Genomic DNA, 22,849 nt, shown 5'->3' on the forward strand with positions numbered 1-22,849 from the left:
GTCCGCCCGTGACGTCACACCCTGGCCGGTCGTGGAAATGGGCGTGTCTGACCCCAGCCTCTTCCTCTAGTAGCCTTGGGTTCCTCCATGTGCATATCATATCCTTATGAGCCTCCATATCTGATTGTTCATCTGCAACATCACATCACTGTCTGCAGAAACTGTGTCTTTCAGCTGCTCGTTGTCAGGGTATCAGAGTTTCAACAATTCTTCTTTCACAAGACCCCAGAGTCAGTCAGCACAATCTCCAGCTCCATTGTCTTAGCCTGATGCCTTAAGACTACACGTCCGATCCTGTGATTTGCAAAAATCTCATCCAAGCATCTGAGGACAATTAAAGCGAAATGTGCTGGTGAAACAACCAAAACGGCATCAGCTATTTCTTTTGCCGTCAACTGTGGAAGCAACCATGCATTGATCATTCTCAGATGACTGTGCTGGTTAACAAGGGTTATCGATAAAATAAGGACCAAGCAGGTGTTTCGCTGTCATACCTGCCCAACTATATACCCTTTTACTATATATATATAACCATAACATGAGGCAGATTGTGCTAGATTTCATTAAGAAAGTAAGGATTTTCGTTCGCTAAGAAAAGAAAAATTCCAATTGTGTGAGCTGTGATAAATCGCACACTCATCAGACAATATGACATTGTTCATGATGTCCTCCATTGTTTTTCCTGTGATTCAACGTTCGTGGACCCATACACAAGCCACCAAGGCTCCTCCACAGTGAAAGCACTTGTGTTCAACATCACCACTGGGTAGTAATGTTCGCACATTTTTTCTACAACAACAGGTGGCTCAGTAGTCGGTGGTGGCAGTTACACCTTGAAGAGGCTCGTTTAATACTCATGGCAAACCTATAGTGTAATATTTGTGAAAATCGTATTCGTACAACCGGGTAAAGTACAGTGTAAAGGGACTTTGCGGCCACACTGTATATTCTTGTTACTTCAGTATGGTTGATATTTGTACCATTTTCCTCGTAACCAGGAACAGAAGGAGATTGGAGATTCCACTGACGGGCATAACTCATTCGGGTCTTGCAAACTATCCTCCACTGCAGTAACAATAAGTGATGAAACATACGGTCTCAGAATACATTTTGACAGGTGGTTCCTTTTCATGTCGTTAAATAAAATGCAATGCATCTTAAGGGCACTCTATAAACTACGTTAATTTCAATTTAAAAGCAAGATATTTATATCATACTCCTGCTTGTCCATGTTACGCAGAGAGTCGCAGAATAAATTTGAAGGGGGGGGGGGGGTCGTATCACCTTTCATCACCTATTATTTACATGTATGTTAATGTGCCTTTTTTAATGAGTTTGAGGTAATGTGGTACATTTTATTTTGTAGGGGCTATATTTAATATTTTAGCACATAAAACACTGCTGCTTCTAAAACAATAACAGCCATACCAACATGAACTCATGCCCCTCTCCCCGCTCACATGCCTGTGCGACACCATGCTACACCATTTTGCATAATATGTTATTCTTCTGTCAAAAATCATAATTATAATTTTAAAAATACTTAGCTCATCTGCCTCAGAGCTGGTAATGGCATTATACAATACAAAAAATCCTTGTACATAGATATTGAACCATACAGTTTCCAACACTAAGGTAGATACAGTAGCAGACCTTGCTGATGTAGTGCAACTGCATTTCAGCCATTGGCGATTGGGGAGTAAATGTATCATGCACAGAATGTGGCCTGTAATTGAATGGTTGAAGGTGAGAAGAGAAACTTCGGCTAACAGGCATTCGCCTATATTGACTACGTCTCGCAAAAGGTGCAAGGTTTGTTACCAAAACAAGAAAACAAAGAGAACATCCTATGAGTGCAGAGTTTGCAAAGTTGCACTGTGTCTATACCCTTGCTTCGAGGCTTTTCACGTGGGCGACTAGGTGGTGAGTACATATATTACCAGGGTGGCTACAAACAAGCAGAAATGAAATTCCCTGACTTTTCCAGGTTTTCCAGGACAAAATTTACATTTTTCCCTGACAATTACAAATTAAACTAAATCCATGTTTTTGCAAATTGAAATAATAAACTCATACAGATCTAGGTATGGATTTGTTAAGTACCAATATTATCTTCTATGAAATTGACTCAATTTCTCTATTCTCTATTCAAACTGCAAAATAGTGAATTTGGAAAATTATTACAATTCACAAGCTAGGGAAGGATTACGGAATTTTGTCATACGCAGTAAGTTTAAAATAAAATACTTGATTATTTTTAAAGTTACGACTAAATGAGATAAGAGTGAAGAGTGATTGATTAAGAAATACAATTTGTAATTTATCAGTCTCCTTATACATTCTCGGTATTATATGTTGATATTTCCACTGAGATTTGGAACCCTCTGCTTGCAAGAACCATGAGTGCGGACTCATTTTTCAATGCATAAAGCTCTCTTCCCTGTAAAGCAAACAACTTAACTCTTTCATATAAGTGAAACAATTGAATCGAACAAAATAAAGTGTCATATTTCCTTACATTATCAATGGGATTTCTGCTTCAGTACAGTATACCCAAGTACTGTGAAACTGACAACATGCAGTTATACCATTAATGCTGTCGAAAAGGGTATGTAGGTATTAGAAATTTAACGCAAGGAATTTATAGAATTGCATTGTATACGTAGGTACCTGATTTAGCTAACCAAACACTAAAACAGGAACACTCTAATAATAAAAGCTTCTGAAAGTTCATATACGAGGGGCATCCTGAAAAAAGCTCCAATGGTGCCTATACACAGCACTGGTGGTCAGAGATAGACACACACCCATGCAGGCAGGAAGAAGTGGCATGTAGCAGTAATCTGGTACAGTTGCAATGCAGCCGTTTTAGGACAGTTCTAGGTTAAAGATTGCAGCTCTCATACAGTCTCCCACTGACTGCGATGTAGTCTACGTGTAGTAATCAGAGCCACCAGCAATCGTACCAGCAATCGTGTAAGGTGTGCAGACCGGACGTCGTGAGTGATAGTATGGTCAGACGATGGTGCAGACAATTCACGGAAGGCCAATCGAATGTGCACAACCCCATACAGCTGAGTACATGCGGGGCCCTTTGCATCACTTCAGGTGAGAAATCTTGGCCCACTCCCTGTACAGCCCTGGCCTTGCATCTCTTTCATCTCTTTGTTTAACTGAAGAGGTTTCTGGCAGGGCAAGGATTTGACAGATACACTGCGGTAGAGATAGTTCCAGTCTTTGTGTCCGACACATATACCATGGGCATACAAAATTTAGTGCCATGCTACTACAAATGCCAGAATAACGGTGGTGATTATGCCGAAAATTAGGTTAAGACTCACTGTTACTAAACCAATAAATTACAACTGATATTCATGTATTATTTATGACTAATCGGTAGGGGCCTTGATATTTTGTTATTCTTTTTTTCAAATTGGTGTATTTTCTTATTTTTTTATTTTTTACTATACAGTGTTATTTTTCTCAAAATTCACATTTTCATTTTAGCGCATTTTCTAGCAAATATCTGAAATTATTCCTTCATGGTGTTTTTAAACTACTGTTTCAAATTGTAAGTCATATGGCTTACGCCTCTTCGTGGGAGTTTGATATCTTGAAAGTTATTTTAGGAAAGTTATTTTCCATACCCTTTTTTTTAATTTTAAGGTAAAGATTTTAGATAATGGAATTTTCCCTGTATATACTGAAGGGTGCATAATGACCATAAGTGGCGACACACCCAAAAAATTAAAATCAATCAATCTCACGTGACAGATACCGATATATTATGGCACCAAAAATTAACATTATTTTTTTTTGACTTGTCAGTATTACGTTTCCCAAAATTCACGTTTTTGTTTTAGAACATTTATCTGCCAAATATACCAAAACTTAATACTCCATTGTGCTTTTAAACAATTATTTTAAATTGTAGATCACATGGTCTACGTATTTTCGTGACAGTTTGATATGTTGGAACAGATTTTTGAGGAAGTAAAAGTAAAGTGCTCCCCTGCACTTTTCCATGAAGGTGTATAAGGGTGTGGAGTGATGTGATCAGCACCATGCTCCTGGCTACCTTTATCCCTCAAAGTTTCCTCAACGTACCAGCTTCATATGATGCTGGGTGGGTGCCGGAGGAGTTTGAATAGGTGAAAAACATCCCAGTTCTCCCCCGCAGGGAATCGACCCCAGTCTCTTGCATAGTAGTCAGATTCCCTAACGACTGGGCTCCATTATTACTCGCTCGACAAATGCCGATGGAGAGCACTTAGCTTGGAAATTCAAAACATATCTCGTGCGACAAATACGAAGATGTGGTGCCTCCCATGTGACAGTAGATACGCACTCGATCTCCTGTTAAAACCCTGCCACTTTGCTCTGTGATGCAAATAGTTTTGATAGAAGTTGAAAAAATCGTGGGAAATACATGATTTAATGTGGCTGTCGGAATTATTCCATGTACGTATAACTCTATAGTTTACTCTTGAGTAAAATGTTGGAAAACTTGCTTGTTCTATGTACACAAACATGGCCTAGAAAAGACAAGAATGTTGGATTTCATGATATTTTTTGTTGTTTTAGGTAATTTCTTTAAAAAAAATCGCTAAAAATGCTAAATTCGCATTATTTCGATATTTAGAAAGGGCGCAAAATGTGTCCAGACATAACTGCACATTCCTAAACATAACTTCGCAGCAATTACCATTTTTCACGGTTTTGGCGTTTGCGAAAAATCAATCGGAAATTACTTTCTGGCCACCCCTCGTATAAATCAGTAGATGGAAAGTGAAAATTTAGCAGGGCTGGCAGAAAAAAGTCAATTCTTGAAGAAAGTGATTTGCTTTTATGATTAAATGATTCGAGTAAATATGACATTAAAATATTGACGTATTTATTATTAGTATTTTATTTCATAATATTGGACATTAACCTTACTCAGTGAAAGATTAATGACCATCTCTCACGAGTTTAAACAGACAGGACAGAGAGTGGTGTTAATTTCATTGCAATAGTAGTGTTGCAGTAAATTTGAGGTTGGGAGCATGCACTTGCTAATTTTTATAACGTTCACCAATGCAGATTTATGTTTCACTTTTTCGTGATAGTATTCAATATATATCCAGTTTTGTTGGATTCTTCTTGATATCTAAGAATAGTGCAATGTCATTGTAAACGTATGTTAACTTGTGCGAAACCAGTAATACGTCAGGATGATGAAACAAAACCTTTGTAAGCACTGCTACATTAAATGAGGTGAAGCGAACCAGAAGAGTAATAAAATTCCAGCAGCATATTTGCAGTCTAAAGCTCTTCTTGTTTATGCATACGATTTTTGTTGGATGTTGCAGTCCGAAGACATCCAACAAAAATCATAAGAGTCCCATGCATGCAATTTCTGTCACATGTTGTAGTGAGATAGATACTTTGTCGGGTGGCGATATTCGACAAAAATCGTATGTATCAATGGAACCTATTTGTTTCCATGTTCCTTCAGTTTGCTCAACAAAATGCCTTACTTCTACGTCCGACAACTATCGGACGGCGTCACCCGCTCCCATCCCCTCCATCTGTTGACAGTTCTGTCTCCTTACTACTCCCATACGGACAAGAAAAAATAATATTTAGAGGCTTAACTTTTACTCCCCCGATGATACCATATGGTATCATCAGAGTAAGGTCGTACTCGCCCGATGATACCATATGGTATCATAGTGCTGATTACGATATGAATGTGCTTTTTGGACCTTCATACTCTTATGTTTGGGTGGAAATTCTGACACAGGTCTGGAGCAAGCCTGGGAAATTCATATTGATGACCAACCTCCCCCCTCTCCGCAACATATCCATGACACATTTCCGAATAGTTTCACATTTTGACTCATTATTCAACTTGTATGGCATCCAGGAACATGAAACAAGTTTCAATCTCTTTGGAATCGTTTGGAAACAAGTTTCAATCTTTGATTTGATTTGATTTAGTTTATTTTACTTCGCGTTTTGTGCCTCTTGGCTAATTTGCGAAGATGGGGATGAGTGATGAAATGATGAAATTGATGAATGGACATTCACAAACAACCAAGCCCGACCGGGATTCGAACCCGGGACCCTTAAGTTTCAATCTTCTTTGAAGATAATACTAAGGTTTGCGCCTTCTCCCGAAAATAGTGAGAGAAGAGGGGGGCAAAATCCAGATTTATTTTTATTATTGAAATTCGGTGGTCACGCCCCCAAACCCTGCCATCCTCGGTTTGGCGATCCTAATTGTACACGGTTGCATGCTATGATGTTCTAGCTACAAAACAAAACTGATCCGAAGTAGATTGTTCCCATAGTGCCCGAGTTATAACAATTTTCGTCAAAAGAGTGTTCGAAGTCAATTAAGATGATATTCCCTGACATTTCCCTGACTTTTTTTCTCACCTCCAATCCCCTGACATTTCCCGGTTTTCCAGGTCTGTCGCCACCCTGATTACATAATAATAGTTATTTTGCTGTGCAACATTATTTAACATCTCTCTTTTTCGTACTGTTTGCTCGCATATGTAACCCAACGGGATATTTTTGACATTGCATTGTTGCAAATATTGCATCATTCTAAACTTTATATGAGAGCAAAGACCATGAAACAAGTTTCACTTTGTTGCAAAAGGTCTATTCTTTGAAAATAATGGAAAAGTTTGCATCCTTTCCCCAAACTAGTGGGAGAAGAGGGGGCGAACACCAGATTTATATTTTTTTCATTGAAATTTGGGGACTTAGACCCCAACCCCCTTTTTCTCACTTGGGCATTCTGAATTGTATACGGTCGCATGCTCCGATGTTTTTGCTTACAAACAAAAGTTACACGAAGTAGATTGCTCAAATAGTCTCAGAGATATAACGTTTTTCTAAAATAAGTGTAAAAATTTAAAGATCGCACGCAAAGGCCGCAGCCAGAGAGGGGTAGAAAAAGGTAAAGTGTTCCCCTGTGCTTAGCACCATGCCATGAAGGCGTATAGGGGGTGCGAGGGTAACGCCCCACACTTTCTTGATCCGGTCGTGAGTGGAGGTGATGTGATCAGCATCAGGCCCCTGACTGCCTTTACCCCCCAGGGTTTCCCCCAGGTACCCATGTTATTCGACGCTGGGTGGGCGCCGGGGCCGCTTCCAACGTTAGAAATGTTCCCGGATTTGAACCGGCTGGGGATCGAACCTTTAGCATGGTAGTCAGACGCATTACCGACTGAGCCACCACGGCCAGAGAGGGGTTACTTTCGAAAACCAACTCGGGAGTCTAAAGGTTAAAACTAAACGTGTAGTCCTGATGAGTACAGATGACCATGAACTTAAAACAACCTCTTACATGTTTGTCTCTCAATTTAAATGTCGATGTCATAAAATATGAAACAAATGTTAATATCAAAATATTTGAATGTTTTGGAACAATTAAAAATCTTTACTATTCATAACACATATGCAGAAGTATACCTATTACGTGAATGTGTGTATATACCCCGTTCAACAGAGCTTTCAGACAGAAGTGACACGTGGATCTTGGAAACCAACCCTTAGAAGTAAATGCAACATTTCGAACTGAAGCAAAATAAGCTGCAAGTGTCACTTGTCACTTGGCCTGTATCGTTTTCTCAGGGAACTTTCAGACCGAAGCAACAAGTGACATGTGTTACTTGGAAGCAGACCCTCAGTATTCCATTCAACCTTTTGAACCGAAGTGCAACAACGACCTACACATATCACTTGCATGTTGCTCGGTCTAAACTGTTTATTCAATGGCATGCATCGTAGCTGCTTTGGCCTGTTGTTCTTGCATGCACGGTGAATGTTTTGGTTTATACTGAAGGAGACTGTGTCACTTGTCATCTGTGACTTCAGTCTGAAAGCTCCTTCAATGTTGCGCATCATGTCACCTTGGTCTTGTTGATGCATGCATGGTGAATGCTTGCTTACAGACTGAAGGGACCAATGTCACTTGTCACTTCAATGTGACACCCCCACTGTCATGTGTTGCTTCGGTCTAAATGTTCTCTATACGTAACAAGATTGTTTGCTACTTCATCAGGGATTAACATTAAATTTAGCCTGTAAATCACAGAGAACAAATTGCAAGTACTGTTGTGGGAAAAAAGGCCTGCCTTTTCATAGAAGGTTCCTTTCATAATAATGAATGGGCCTCTGGAGTGAAATAAAGTTATGTTGTTGCCTTGTAATAAGAAGGTGTCTGAGGTTCAATCCTCAGTGGAGGAAGAGTGCTGAGTGCTTCAGATCTCATTTCAAACTGTAGGTCCAGTCCAGGTTTCTTAAATAGATTTCTTTTTGTCATTTGCAGCCAGTCTTATTGCTTCTGCGTCAGTTTTAGTGCCAGTGCTTTTCAACTGCTGGGCTGCAAAAGGTCCGTTGCACCCAGGGGTTGATGACTAATTTAGATCTAATTTTATACTTGACAGCAAGTCTACACATAATTGAACTATGATTATGCCATAGTTGATATATTAATATTAATTAAGGGTGCATATTAATTTCCATATAAACATTAAAGATCAGAAATGTATTTATGAGTGACATTGTTGGGATCAGGGCATCGACTTGTAAGAAATAAATTTACAGGACTGTGGTCTCACAAAGGTTGAGAAACACTGCAACAAGCAGACAAAATACATCACTAGATGCTGTGACCAGGTTTAGCAGCCATTAACCAAATTATACATGATGTACTTGAAAGTCAGAATACAAATATATTTTACAGAAAGATACTAGTATTTTCTTTTTTGCTTCATGTACGTGTTCGTATAACAAATTCAAACATTGAAAATCATATCATACTATTAGGTTCTATTAAAAACACACACAAAATTACTCTAGTTATGTGAATATGTTTATACTACATAGATATATTTAATAAGCCTGCCGAAATATGAAGATAACACTCAGAAAGAACCGCCCATTCAAAAAAGATAGCTTTTTTAAAAAAACACTGTTTATGTCTAGCTACGAATTTCATATTGTAAATTGTAAATTTAGAAATGAGTGTCTATTTTACAGTAGGGACATAAACGAAAACCACGGTACAGAAAAATACTGTCAAGTCCTGTATTTTCATTGAATTGAGACACTTTTGTGCAAAAAGCAGGAAAAAGCTCAACCAAATATGCTGCGGAAAAAAACTCAATTTTTTTTTCCAAAAAAAAAAACATTTCTTTCCCGACCACTTCCAACTCTATTTTTAACACAAATCAAATCAAATCACTCACTAACTCAAAGATGCAAAGTTAGACATGGATCAGTACATGCCCTGACAGAAGTGATCTTGTTAACTTATTTTTTATTTACAAAATACAGCCTCAAATACACCAGCTTCTCTTCTCTTCTCAATCTCACTCCACTTTACTGTCACTCTCTAACATCTCTCTTCACATTTCTCATTGCCTGAAAATCACTCAAATGGCCATGTCTATTTTCCTTAAAAACACTACTTCCTCTAGTTTATTAAATAGAGACTCAATAAGGATACATTTCCAGATTCATAGAAAATATAATTCTCTTATATCACTTTCTATTGGCTGTGAAAAGATAACAAAGACCACCTTTACAAATTTACCCCTCCATATAAAAATACAGAACAGCACGGCTTCTTACCAGGTAGCTCCTGCTTAACCAACTTCGGGATTTTACTATCTGACATTATCAACTCTATATCAAAAAACTCCAAACTGGATGTAATAATGCATATCTTGATTTTTTGAAAGCTTTTGACTTTTGCATTCCATCATCTGGCTACACTACAGTACAATGTCATTCTTTGACTCCAATGCACTTGCAGTCAGACTGTGAAATATAGAAATTTTCATTTTGTGTGGCAAGTGTTTAATGTTTCCTCCTTTTTTGCATTTATTTGCCCTTCTGGCTCCTTTTCATTCTCGTGTCTTATGTATATATATATATATATATATGTGTGTGTGTTTGTTTGGGTGTGTGCACAAATTAGAATTATAATAGAGCTATAAATAAATATTGTATACTACTTACCTTTAACAAAGTCAAAATTTTTTGGCTTAAATCATAGTCAAAATTAGAGTATTTTGAATCTGTCATGTCGTATATGAACACCAAACCACTTCTTTGTGTGTCGACACTTTCAAGTGCTACATCCAACTGATAAACAACACCCTGGAAAGAAAAAAGATATAATTGAAACAAGTTTACATCTCATTCACAACTATAGAAGAATAATTAAAAATAAAATTAACAAAAAAAAGTAATATTTCTTTATTTTTCCAGGGTTACACTGGGAAGTTTTCAGATGTTGACTTTTCCTTGTTCTGCACATGTTCATTATTTTCTGAACATAATGAACATTGAAGACATCAAATTTAGCAATCACCAAAGCCAGAAAGTGGGCACCAAGCATGTAGCACACCCTTATTGAAACAAAAATCAAAGAAATGCACACCATTTTTCATTTCCCCATAAACTAAATATTGATAATGGACAATCCAACCCCATTTCACTCCCACTAGTTGAGCAAGTAAAACTAAACAGTAGCAGATGACACAACAGACAATCAAGCAACAGCAACACATCTCACGGCCATCAGTGTAACAGCACAAACCAGAAGTCTGCTAAGTGAATAACTATAAGTTCCAACGTTGTTGGTGACAGTGGTCACCGAAAGATTGACTGATTGATTTGCTTTATTTTACTTTGCTTCTTGTGCCACTTTTGGCTAATTTGCGAAGATGTGGATGAGTGACGACATGATGAAATTGATGAAGGACACTCACAAACATCCCTGCCCACACTGGGATTTGAATCCGGGACCCCTGGCATCATAGCACAATGTGCTAACCACTTCACGGGGTTGTTAATCAGTGGCAGCGATTAGGGGTGCAGTTGCCCCTGCGTTTTGTTATTTTTCCCCTGCACTATGCTAAACCTTATCTACTAAGGGAAAGTAAAACTGTACTCCCGCCCCCCATCCCCCTGGTTTTGGCACCTTGCTCCCCAGTTTTCAAAGTTTACTGCATGTTTCATGGTTTTCCTTATTTTCAGCATCATACTCCCTAAATTTCTTTCCGCACCCCCTCAACACCCCTTGATGATTAATCCTGGCGTCACCGCTGACTGTTACAACGATGGCATCTAGGTGTGCTGATGTTGCTGAATTGTCTGCACACGTGTGGTGTAAGTGGGCAAATCAATATATCCTCAGTGTACCTTGAACAGTTATCATGCTCACTTTTTCTGGCATGCAAGTCGGTGAACAAAAATATGCACCATTATTAATAAAGTTATTTTTAATCTCTCGAGGTCGACCAGGATTACACCTGTCCCAGTGCCTCTCAGTGGCATATAACAATGGGCAGGTAAAGGTCACCCTCTACTAATTTCCATTCCTTATGAATCTGCAACTTCTAACCATTGGTTATTTCTCTCTCTCCTCAGTATACTGCTGCTCAGTGTTGCCTACCTAATGTTTTTCTAACTACTGTCTGGTAGAATGTTTATGTGATGGAGAATTTGGTGCGCTGAGTATAGAAGCAGCAAAAAATAATTAAATAAATAAAGACGTAACTGGAAATATTGTTCAAAAGTTTTTCAACTAACTGTTATTCCACTGCTGACAAAAAAATACAACAAACAGAATTCAGTTAGTCAAAAGATCTAGCTGCACAGTAATGTTTACATTTCATCAGCTTTCGTTATCACAAAATGTGGCTGTTTACTAAAATTCTGAGAAACAATGGTAACTGTTCTGAACTCATATGGGAGGAGAGAATGGAGTATATGAACTGATTCAGGGAGACTACTCTAGGACCATGATAAAATTCAAGTATAATTCCCGGTTTTCAAGGCAAATTTTAAAAAATCAAGGCCACAAACAGATGTTTTCTCTATTTCAACCATTTCTACATTACCACCTCTCAACACCCACACATATGCACCAGAGGCACAACCACAAACTTTTGTCTGGGGAGGGGCAAGTACCAGGATAAAGGTACCAATAATAATAACAACATTTTATGACTATTATTACATATTATTATTATTAGTAGTGGTAGTGTCAAAGACGTTATCATCCTCGTAAATTATGCAAAAAGGGGGTAGAAGTCGGTGTTAAAGCATTTGTGTTGGAACAAATGATTTTAAACATTTTTTTTATATAGAAACGTTCAATTTCACATTCATTAATGAAAACAAGTACACAAACTATATTTTTGAATGGCAGAAAATGCATGATAAATGCATTCCGAATATTATTCTTTTTTTACATATGACATGTATAACTTTCATGTACAACATAAGTTTTACACATATTCAAAATGGAGTGATGTAAAATAACTGGCAAAAATATTGATTTAATAGGGTGCAAATAATTTCACGAGGTGCCATGGCAATCTGTCTTTTACAACTTTTATCATTTAGATTGTTTGGTGGCCACTCTCTAGCTACTGCTCTGAACTTGACAAGACTAAGAAAAGGAGGCATTGCAAGCGAAGCGAGCGCAAAAATTTTAAGAAATGTATTTTTGTTTTTTTTTGCATAAAATTTGAAATCTGTGCCTTCTGCAGGTGGCCTTGGCCATCAATGTTTGCCTCCTTGCCCTCCTTAGAATTGATTTCCATTTAAGGTTGGGGGTGGGGGCAATGACCTTTGCCTCACTGTGGTTGCGCCACTGATATGCACACACAAATATAGTAACAATATGAAGTGTCTGTGTAATTCCAATGTATCCAAAAATTAGTTTACATTTGCCATTTCACATACTCAGACTCGAAATACATCTACAAACACAAGTCACAAATGTTACAGTATATATTCTAACCGGCGAGAAATTGTTTATTGTGTAAGAATTTCAAACTCAAATCTACCTAATCATCTTCAAGAAATCTTGTCTTGCAATAATCTTCCGTCTGTTCAATTGTTCTACAAAGGACAGTAACAAAGTAAAACAGGATCGAGAGAATTCTGTTTTATTTTTCACACATTATTTTCCTTCCTCGATAAAAATAAAAAAAAAATAAAATCTCGCCTCAGGGCATTTATCAATGTGTATAAATTCAATAGCACTTGGATTAATAAAAGTTGCAATTTTTCACGTCTACAGAGAAAAATTCAAGCAGAATTCATGCATAATTCCCGGAGCCAATAATTCATGCAGAATTCCCGGGATTTCAAGGAATTCCCGGTGAGTGGCCACCCTGTGATTACAAAACTAACATTCCTCAATATGGTGATCATGTGAAATTCTATGGTAACATTTTTTAAAAAAAATTAAATACTGCACATTCCAGTGCACATAAATTTGCCCATTCCATCGTGTATATACAATTTAGACAGAATACAGAGAGATGTATAAAGTGAGAATCCCTAAAATGCTACTGGCAACACTGCAGCTTGACCTTGAACCTTTACTCGCATAATAGGTCCTAAAACATTACTGTTTTCCGAGTGTAGTGTGACAAATATATTGCCAGATATTCCATTATACAATTATTGAAGAAAGTATGAAGTAGCTCACTCACCCCAGTTCACGCTACTTCGAAATTTTAAATTATAATTTTATCAATCCAATACTTCTATAAATATTCTCTAGATAGATACATAATTAGTCATGTCTTGATCAAAGCGTGTTGTTCCACAACGTTCAGTCAACGCTAAAATTTTAGGGTTGCTATCAGAAAATTTAAAAATGCAGAAAATTTAAAAATGCATTATCTCCATTGCTCCTTAATTTTGCCTTAGAATATGCTGTTAGAAAGGTAAAAGAAACTAAAGAAGGACTAAAATTAAATGGTGTGACTCAGTTGTTAGCATATGCAGATGATGTAGACTTACTGGGGGATGATGTGAATACAATTAAGAATAATGCTAAAATATTTTTCAAAACTGCTAAAGAGATAGGTTTGGAAGTTAACAAAGATAAAACTAAATATATGCTTACAGGCCGAAACCAAGTGTTAGGTAATAATCAAAATCTAATTATTGATAACAACTCGTTTGAACCAGTTTCCAAATTCAAATACTTAGGAGTAATATTAACAAATGAAAATTATATTAAAGAGGAAATAAAAAGTAGGCTTAACTCAGGAAATGCATGTTACTTCTCTCTTCATAAACTTTTGTCTTCTCGTTTAATATCTAAGAAACTAAAAGTTAAAATATACAAAACAGTAATTTTGCCTGTAGTATTATATGGATGTGAAACTTGGTCCCTTACATTGAAAGAGGAACATAAATTGAGAGTATTTGAAAATAAGATCCTTAGGAAAATCTTTGGACCTAAAAGGGATGAGGAGACAGGTGAGTGGAGAACGTTACATAATTTAGAACTACATAATTTATATTCATGTCCAGATATTATTAGAATAATTAAATCAAGAAGACTTAGGTGGGCAGGCCATGTGGCACGAATGGGAGAGGAAAGAGGAGTTTACAGGATTCTTGTTGGGAAACCTGATGGTAAGAGACCTGTAGGAAGGCCAAGACGAAGATGGAGGGACAACGTTGAGATGGACCTAAGGGAAATCGGTAGGGATGGAAAAGAGTATATAGAACTTGCTCAAGATAAAGAAAGAAGGAAGGCCTGTGTTGCTGCAGCCATGAACCTTCGGGTTTAAGAAGGCTAGGGAGTTAGTTAGTTATCAGAAAATTTTAGGGTTGCTATCAGAGATTGTACTGATAACTGCTTGCATAGGTAATTTATCTTTGTGGGGACAGAATTGCACAAAATATGAATATATAAAAATGCCAATATCATAAAAATATCAACCGTGAAGTACACCCAGGGTGGATAGAAATCATGATTTTTATTTTTGATGATTTTTTTATTTAAATCGATTTTTCTATTTTAAAAAAACACACTTAAAATTGCTTGAATGATTTTTGGCACACATATAGATATATGTTTTTTTTTTATAGAAAGGCTTTTCTACTAAACGGTCCTGTAAAATGTTTGAACAGTTTGATTAATGCAAATAAAAAAATATATGTAAATGTACATTTTTCTGTTTCTGATACTGAATACATGAACCTACCGTGGAAATGTTTGTTGATTGATTGATTTTTTTGGTGTTTTAAGTCCACTTTATGCACAGTAAGGTTAATCGGGACTGGACCTACAGTTTAAAGTGGGATCCGAACCAGTCTGTGCCTCCACTGGGTATCGAACCCGGGACCCCTTGATTACAAGGCAACGACGCTACCACTGCGTCAGCGAGGAGGCCTAGGAAAATGTTTGTTGACTATGTTAATGAAACTATAATAATTTCAGTAACTTTTCTTCCACTGAAAATAAAACATTCTGGATGTACTCTATAATTGTAACTTAAAATATTAAATTTAAATATTTTTAAAGTTTTGTAGCTGAATTTTGGCACTATTTTAAATGATAGTTTGAAAAATATCAGCTGACATGTTTATTTACTGTTTAATGATGATAATGACAGTATTTACAGTATTTTTTTCCTATAAAAATTATTGAATTTTAAATCAAGAGGAAATGTAAGTGTGTTTACATTTCCTTTCAAATGAGCTTCACACCATCAGTACATATATTTTGTTTCCTTTATTTTCCTTTCTTAGAGCCTAATAAAAACCAAGGGCACCGACTTTCCAAAATTTCTGTGGGTGCATATCAATGGCGGATAGATCTGTAATTATCAAGTATTGTATACTTTAAACAACTTACATGCACAATGATTGCAAGAGGCAATGAATGATAGATATTATCAACATGTTACTAAAAGAAAATACCACATTCATACAAATTAAAATGAAAAAAATCTGCATAAATGCAAATAATTTTAATTGTATTGCAGAATGAACTATGCAAGGATTTTGTTGTGAGCAGAAACTACAAAATGACTAACTTTATGTACCAAATAATAATAATAATAATAATAATCTTGACATGTTAACTTTCAATATAAAACACATTCCTTCTTACGTCATTTGCACTTCTGAATTTGTTTGCAATTTTGGGAATGTCAATATTTTTAGTCATTTCTTTATGAACATGCAAAATTGCCAAATTGCAAATCATTCAATATTATTTGGGCCATTGTTGACCGCAAAATCGTTTTCAATCATCTAAGTGCTGAAAATGACCGCTCAGAGGTACAAGAAGTAACAGGTATAGTTAAAATCACCCGTACAAACTTCACAAATTCTGTGATAATTTCACGCATGGGACCACTGTTTTCTCTACTTGAAATATTTGTAATGTCTGACAAGTTGGCCACTTTTTCTTTCTTCTTTCTACACACATCTAGAAACATGTCCCTGTCCAATGTTAGCTTGTCTTTATCAAAGTCTGTCCCATCTCAATGTTTTAATTGCTTATTATTTTTTGATAATGGCAAGTGAGAAATATTTATTTTATTTTGTTTTTATCAAACTAAAAATCTTGTGGGTGCGGCGCACCCACAAGATTATTTATGTGGGTGCTCGAGCCCCGGAGCACCCACGTAGTCGGCGCGCATGATAAAAACAATTAAATGATTATGAGATTAATGTACTTTCACCAAAAGTGATTCTGATATTTACAAAATCCTTATGTACATTATTCTACAAATTATTTATTTAAATCTTGATTTAAATCACGATTTAAATCAACCTGATTTAAGTCAATCCACCTTGTGTAATCCACCCAATGGCAGATTAATAAGGAGGAAAAAGTTTTTCCCAGTGGAAAATAAGTTGGAAATGCTGCACATACAGAGGAATTCGTGATAAGACACTTGAGGAGCCTCCAGCAAACTATCCTGAAACACACAACTTCAGTGCTGAAAGTTATACTACGGTCGATTGGCAACTTATGAGAGTATGTTGTCTATCTACACAGTTCTCCACAAATGCCTGTTTGAAAATGAATCTTGTATTTATGTTGTTTTTTTTTTGTTTTTTCAATGTAGTTCTGACATTACAGTAATCTTACAATATTTTTTTTGTTCTTATTTTGCTTTGCTTTTAAGACATGTTTATGATTTATCACAACTGTGAGGATGGATGATAATTAGAACAAATTGATAGAGAGACACTCAAGAGATAGCCATGACGAGACCAGACCTCGAACTCAGAACCAAAATTGGACAAGTTTAGCCAGACTGTTCTAACTCTCTGCCACGAAGAGTAGCATTACATCCACATGTCCTTCATATCCCAGAAACAATCATAGCCTATACTTGAAGTGTGACTTGCAAAACACTACATAAGGAGATAAGTTCGACATGGCAATTGTGATATGCAAGTTGCATTTTCTCAACTCAGATTCATTATGTCTAAATTTTATCCCAACTGATAATCTCGAAACAATGCAAAATGTTTGCTGATTTAAGTGAATTCACAATGATGGATCTATACTGGACCTACATTTTTTAATTGTTAAATCTCGGTGATAGAATTTGTGCATAATGAAATAAAAATGCAATACTCATTCACTTCCAAGCGAAAGCTGTAAATATTAGCAAAACTTGAAATGAGGGGATAGTATTCATTATAAGAGAGAGTGGTAGGGAGTGCAGTACGTAACAAAATATATAAGGAAGATGTGTAAGTTTCTATGTGAAAATTGTCAACCTCCATGGAGGAGTGGTTACAGTCCCTTGTAAAAAAAATGATTTTCAAAGTTTCAAATAACGTTGAGTTGTGTGTTCAGAAATGAGTCCACCATTCATTCTTGTTGATTACCTCACATCTTCTGGCCTGTGTGTATAGTTCTCCATATGTCATACACATGGTCATGTAATTGTTCTCTTGTTCTTTCATGTCCAGGTTCCCATTCTCTCACCATAATGGATCACATGTTTTCAACTGGATTGAGGGCTGGTGATTTTTCTGACCATTCAGTAGCTGAATGTCAGGGTGATGTCCAAAGCACTGATTCATTCTTTTAGCTGTGTGAATGCTGTAACTATCATGAATGAAGTTGATGATGGGCATTTCTTCCCGAAGATAAATAACTCATGTCTGTATCATATGTTCTCCAAGCACTTTAATATATTTCTCAGAATCCATACTATGAATATTTCTACAATCTCTCCAGTACAAACTGCACTGATCTAAACCTAAAATGCCACTGGAATTCTTTCACTTCTTCGATTGCTATGAACATATCCTGGATCATAATGAGTTCGGTCTGGCCGCCAAAACATAATTTAGCCTTCATCATCGAAACAAAACACTTTCTTTTCAGTCCAAATTACTGTTTCCCAAAACTAATTTGTCATAGGCAGATATTGTAAAGCAAACCCAAGATAGGCATTTACATCTTACCCTGCAAGTTGCACTTTCTTCGCTGGTGTTCAGTGCCGTATCCCCGCAGGAAGTAGATGTCATCCTATGGTATCACTTGAACACTGCAGTCATAAATGTCTGGCAACTGTGTTAACTGGAGAAACTGGATGATTTGCAGTGTATTCCACAATAGCAACATCTTGCTCTCTCGATGTCACTCTTTCGCCCCCTGTTTTCCTCCTTGTTTTAAGGACCTTCTCTCCATCATGTTGAAAATGCTCTATCCAGTGATGAACAATATTTTCATGCAAATTATCCTAGCTGGAAAGGTCCTGGATCATTCCATGCCAAAGTGCCACAGAAAAAAAGACATTTTCAACCCAACCCTCTAAGTTTTAGAATTATAGAATGGGAAGTTTACATTTCGGCTAGCACATTGTCAATTTCAAATGTTCATAAATCAGTTACTATTACAGAGATGTGATTTGTAGCTCATTGGAAAGCCCTTGAAACAAGCTTTAAGCATGTGTTGTATTGTCAAAGTCAATGACTACAATTGGAAAAAAAACTGCTTTTTGAATGCATGTATTTTTGTTGTTGGTGGGTTTTCTTTTTTCAATAAAAAGTATAGCATACCATGTGTGCTGGTTAATAATTCTTAATTGATCCGAAAGAATACAAGTGTATCTGGAGAGAAACAGAACAAAAGCTTTATTCAAAGTATGCACCATCGCTAGCTATACATTGTGCCCATCTGTCCGTCAAATTGTGGATGCCCTTCCAGAAAAATTGTTCACATTTTGAGGTGATCCAGTCAGCAAGCCATTGTTCGACATCTTCGTAATTGTTGAAGTGTTGCTGGGAAAGTGAGTGAGACATCGATGAAAACAAGTGGTAGTCCGAAGGGGCTAAGTCTGGTGAGTATGGCAGGTGGGGCAAGAATTCCCAGCCAAGAGCAGAAATGGTGTCTCTAACGCCTTTCGATGTGTGTGATGAGGCGTTGTCGTGCTGCAAAATCACTTTTCCGTGTCTTGTCGCCCAATCTGGGTGCTTTTCGATCAATGCATGGTTCAAATTGATGAGTTGTTGATGGTAGCGAACTGCATTCACTGTTTCACCTGGTTTCAGAAGCTCATGGTACACCACACCCTTTTGATCCCACCAAATGCACAGCATTGTCTTCCTTCCGAAGCGATTCGGTTTTGTGGCCGATGTTGAAGGTTGTCCTGGGTCAATCCATGACTTTTTGCATTTTGGGTTCTCGAAGTAAATCCATTTTTCGTCCCCAGTCATTATCCGATACAAGAAAGACTTTCTTTCATGCCTGAGAAAGCAACACTTCACACACCATTTTTCGCTTTTCCATTTGTCTGTCGTTCAGATGATGTGGGACCCATTTTCCAGCCTTCTGGATCTTTCCCATGGCATGAAGATGATCAGATATGGTTTGGCGACCAACATTTAACTTCTCTGCTAGTTGTTGTTGCGTTTGTGTATCGTCTTCGTCCAACAGTGCTTGAAATTTGGCATCTTGGAATTTTTTTCGGCTGGTCCGGGCGATCTTTGTCTTTCAAGTCAAAATCACCACTTTTGAATCGTCGAAACCAACGCACACACGCATCTTGCGTTAGGACATTGTCACCGTACGTTTCCACAAGTATATGATGGTTTCACTCGCGTTTTTCTTTTGATTGAACAAGAAAAGCAGGTTATTTGGTTTGAAGGTCAACATGTTTCCCACACAAACCCAATATCACGATCACTCACACTCGGTTGCACATCCACGGCGTTTTGACAGGTACTGTCCTGGCAACACACTGACGTAACAGTTGAGACTGTGCACCAACCCTTGCTTCCAGCGCCATCCAGCGACAAAATTAAGAATTATTAACCGGCACACCTGGTATTATAGCATATTCATAAAAAAGTATGTTACAAGGTGTAATAACAAGGTGTACTGGTAACACTGGTCATGTCAGAGGTCAGTATCAGGTGTGCCCGACATCTTCTAATGTTATTCAATCAGCATCCTGACACAACCAATGTTGCCAGTAGACTTCGTAATTTCCAAAAAACATACTTCTTTATGAATATAACATAATTAACCCCATAAATTGTCCGTAATGCGCAAAAAATTATTGTTCTTTTATAAATTTGGTAAATACCCACAGACACCACTAATACACATCGAACTTTTTTTTCAAGCAACTCCACAGCTGTATTTTATCCAACTTTGTTTTCACTTCGTATATAAACCTTTTACACCTTAGTAACTTTTTCCCCCACACTGAACATTCATGTACTTTAATGTTTAAAAGTATACCCACATTGACAAAAATAATACCCATGCAAAATTCATGTCTCTATTTGTATGAAAGTTATGTAAAAAAAACGCCCACCCTGAAAATTTCAAAGTCCAAATCTGCACGATGTGACAACAAGGCGAGGCAAACCTCACATGCCAGAAAGTAGCATCGCCAGTATACGTCAAAGTTTTGGTGATGCCACAAAACATATGTAATTGATGTGTTTACTTATTTCTGATGAATAATTAGAAATAATTAAATAATTGATAAATTTCGCAACACATTCTTTGCTCTTCCTTCATTCGTCAACTTTGCTATTGCTATTTCAGATATCTTCTGAAACTCAGTGAATATGTGAAAGATGATTGGCATGTTGGTTCCAAAAAATTATAAAATATATTATTTTCAACTCGATAAACATTAAGTGCTGAATTTTTGCATAAAATGAATATTGAAAGAAAAATACACAAACATGCGCGCACTCACAAAATGCATATATAGCCAGAAATGAACACAATAGCAATTGGGTGTTTGGTCACATAAACAACACGTGTGTTGATCTTCATTATGTGTCCTACCATGTCGACAATGAAACTGGAAATGGTGCGAGTTCTTCACAGTTTGTAACACTGTTGATCATCGTGGCACTCTTTCTGACTCAGCTTTTGGCTTGTAGGAGTTGGTTACATTCCTCCAGGCTACAACAATCATACGTAAGGACATAAAAAATATCAAGGCCACAAACCAAACTGTACAACATCCCGTAGCTCAGCGGTGGTGGTTTCGTGCGTGCATCAGTTGGCTTTTTTTGTGTGAAGTTTGTTATACGACCTCATCAATTAGTTTGTGTGTGTGTGTTTGTGGGAATGAGCTGTTCAACTGCCATTAGTGCTAATAGTGCCTGCAGTGTTTCCAAAAGGCTTATAGCCGACCATAGCTTCTCCAAGTGATCTCCGTTCGGATGAAATTCGAGATGAGCTTGAGGTAATGGACATGGACTCCCGAGTGGGAAGACGAACGACTTGACATTCCCTCTGACATATCATCAGAATCTGATTCTGATAATATGTCACAAAGGCGCAGGCGCGGCTCGTGCATTATTTACCCGGGGGTTCACTGAAGTCATGTGACATATATTCAGTTTCCGCAAAATAAACTTCCTTCGCCTAACAAAAGGATGGGGGCAGGCTTAAAAGATTTGTCCAGAATTTTTTTTTATATGGGAGTATAAGGTTTTGTATTAGGGGTGTGCGAATAAATTTAGGGCTGAAACTACAATAAATTGTGCCTTTATGAAAAAAGTTGAGTTTTGTTGGAATGGACGTCCTCAAGTAGGGGCAAGTAATATATTTTTTCCTCAGGAGGAGCAAAAAACACTCCTTCAGTCTGAAGTTACTGCAACGCTTTTATAATAATTACCAAAAATTACTGTGACTGAAATTAAATTATATGCGTGTAATATATAATTTTTGGTTTACATTCAATTTCCATGGTGAGCGGCCCCCTTTTCCCCTTCCGGACGTCCATGCTGACTAATCAGAACTGGTCCTACATTTGTTAAAGGGAAATGGCAACTAATGGCATGCACATACTAGAAATCGAACCTGAGACCCTTTCATTGATACAAGATAGCTTTGTTCGAATTTGGGGCTGGTCGACCAGCACACGCTTTTTTTCAGTGGACAAGGAAGTTCGTTTACGTTAATTACGTGCATTTCTATCGGTCATTTCTTACCTGCGCGGACAGCAACGCCTACACTGCATCATGTGACATAACCTAGGTAAAGTCCATCCCTCGCTTCACTCGCAGCATCACTTAATACTTTCCAACAAGTATCCAAGCACTTCAAAAACTAACAAACTTGAGACGATTGACACCGAGCGACAGCGAGTCACGTCTTCGCGCCATTCTTTCTCTCTCGCGAACCCGAAGTGTTTCCACCTTTAAGGAAAAACCTCTGAATGCATGCACGAGCTATTTTGGTAATGTATCTCCTTTATTTTAATTCATCGCATCTAATTCCAGCTTTTATTTGTTTCCACTCATCCATCTCTGCCACAATTTTGCATTTATTCCAAGAAGTTCAGTACAAAAATGATACAAAGAGAATATTGAATATGTAATGTGTGCGCTTCAAACTTGAACCGCACACAGCAACACTGGAAGGGAGGAAGAGCGAGATCGCAGCCTTGTCCCGCGCCTTCTGCGAGAGAACGAACTGCGCATGACCGTTGGGTTGAACATAGGTTCTGCAAATCTCACCTCCCATGTATTTTGTCCTATACCCTCCTCGAGCTTCTGCTCCCGC

General features: G+C 37.4%; 1 protein-coding gene across 2 annotated transcripts in view; it reads right to left on the reverse strand.

The window, feature by feature from the left end:
- The window catches only part of Ptpmeg2 (Protein tyrosine phosphatase Meg2), a 279,584-nt gene that overhangs the window by 144,060 nt on the left and 112,675 nt on the right, over window positions 1-22,849 (reverse strand). For both annotated transcript variants that reach the window (XM_083118341.1, XM_083118340.1), the window contains one exon: window positions 10,027-10,167. In XM_083118341.1, coding sequence (XP_082974467.1) covers window positions 10,027-10,167 — 141 coding nt within the window. The remainder of the gene's footprint in view (window positions 1-10,026; window positions 10,168-22,849) is intronic.

Source organism: Lepisma saccharinum, chromosome 3, assembly GCF_977018435.1.
Source record: "Lepisma saccharinum chromosome 3, izLepSacc3.1, whole genome shotgun sequence".
Classification (NCBI taxonomy): Eukaryota; Metazoa; Arthropoda; class Insecta; order Zygentoma; family Lepismatidae; genus Lepisma; species Lepisma saccharinum.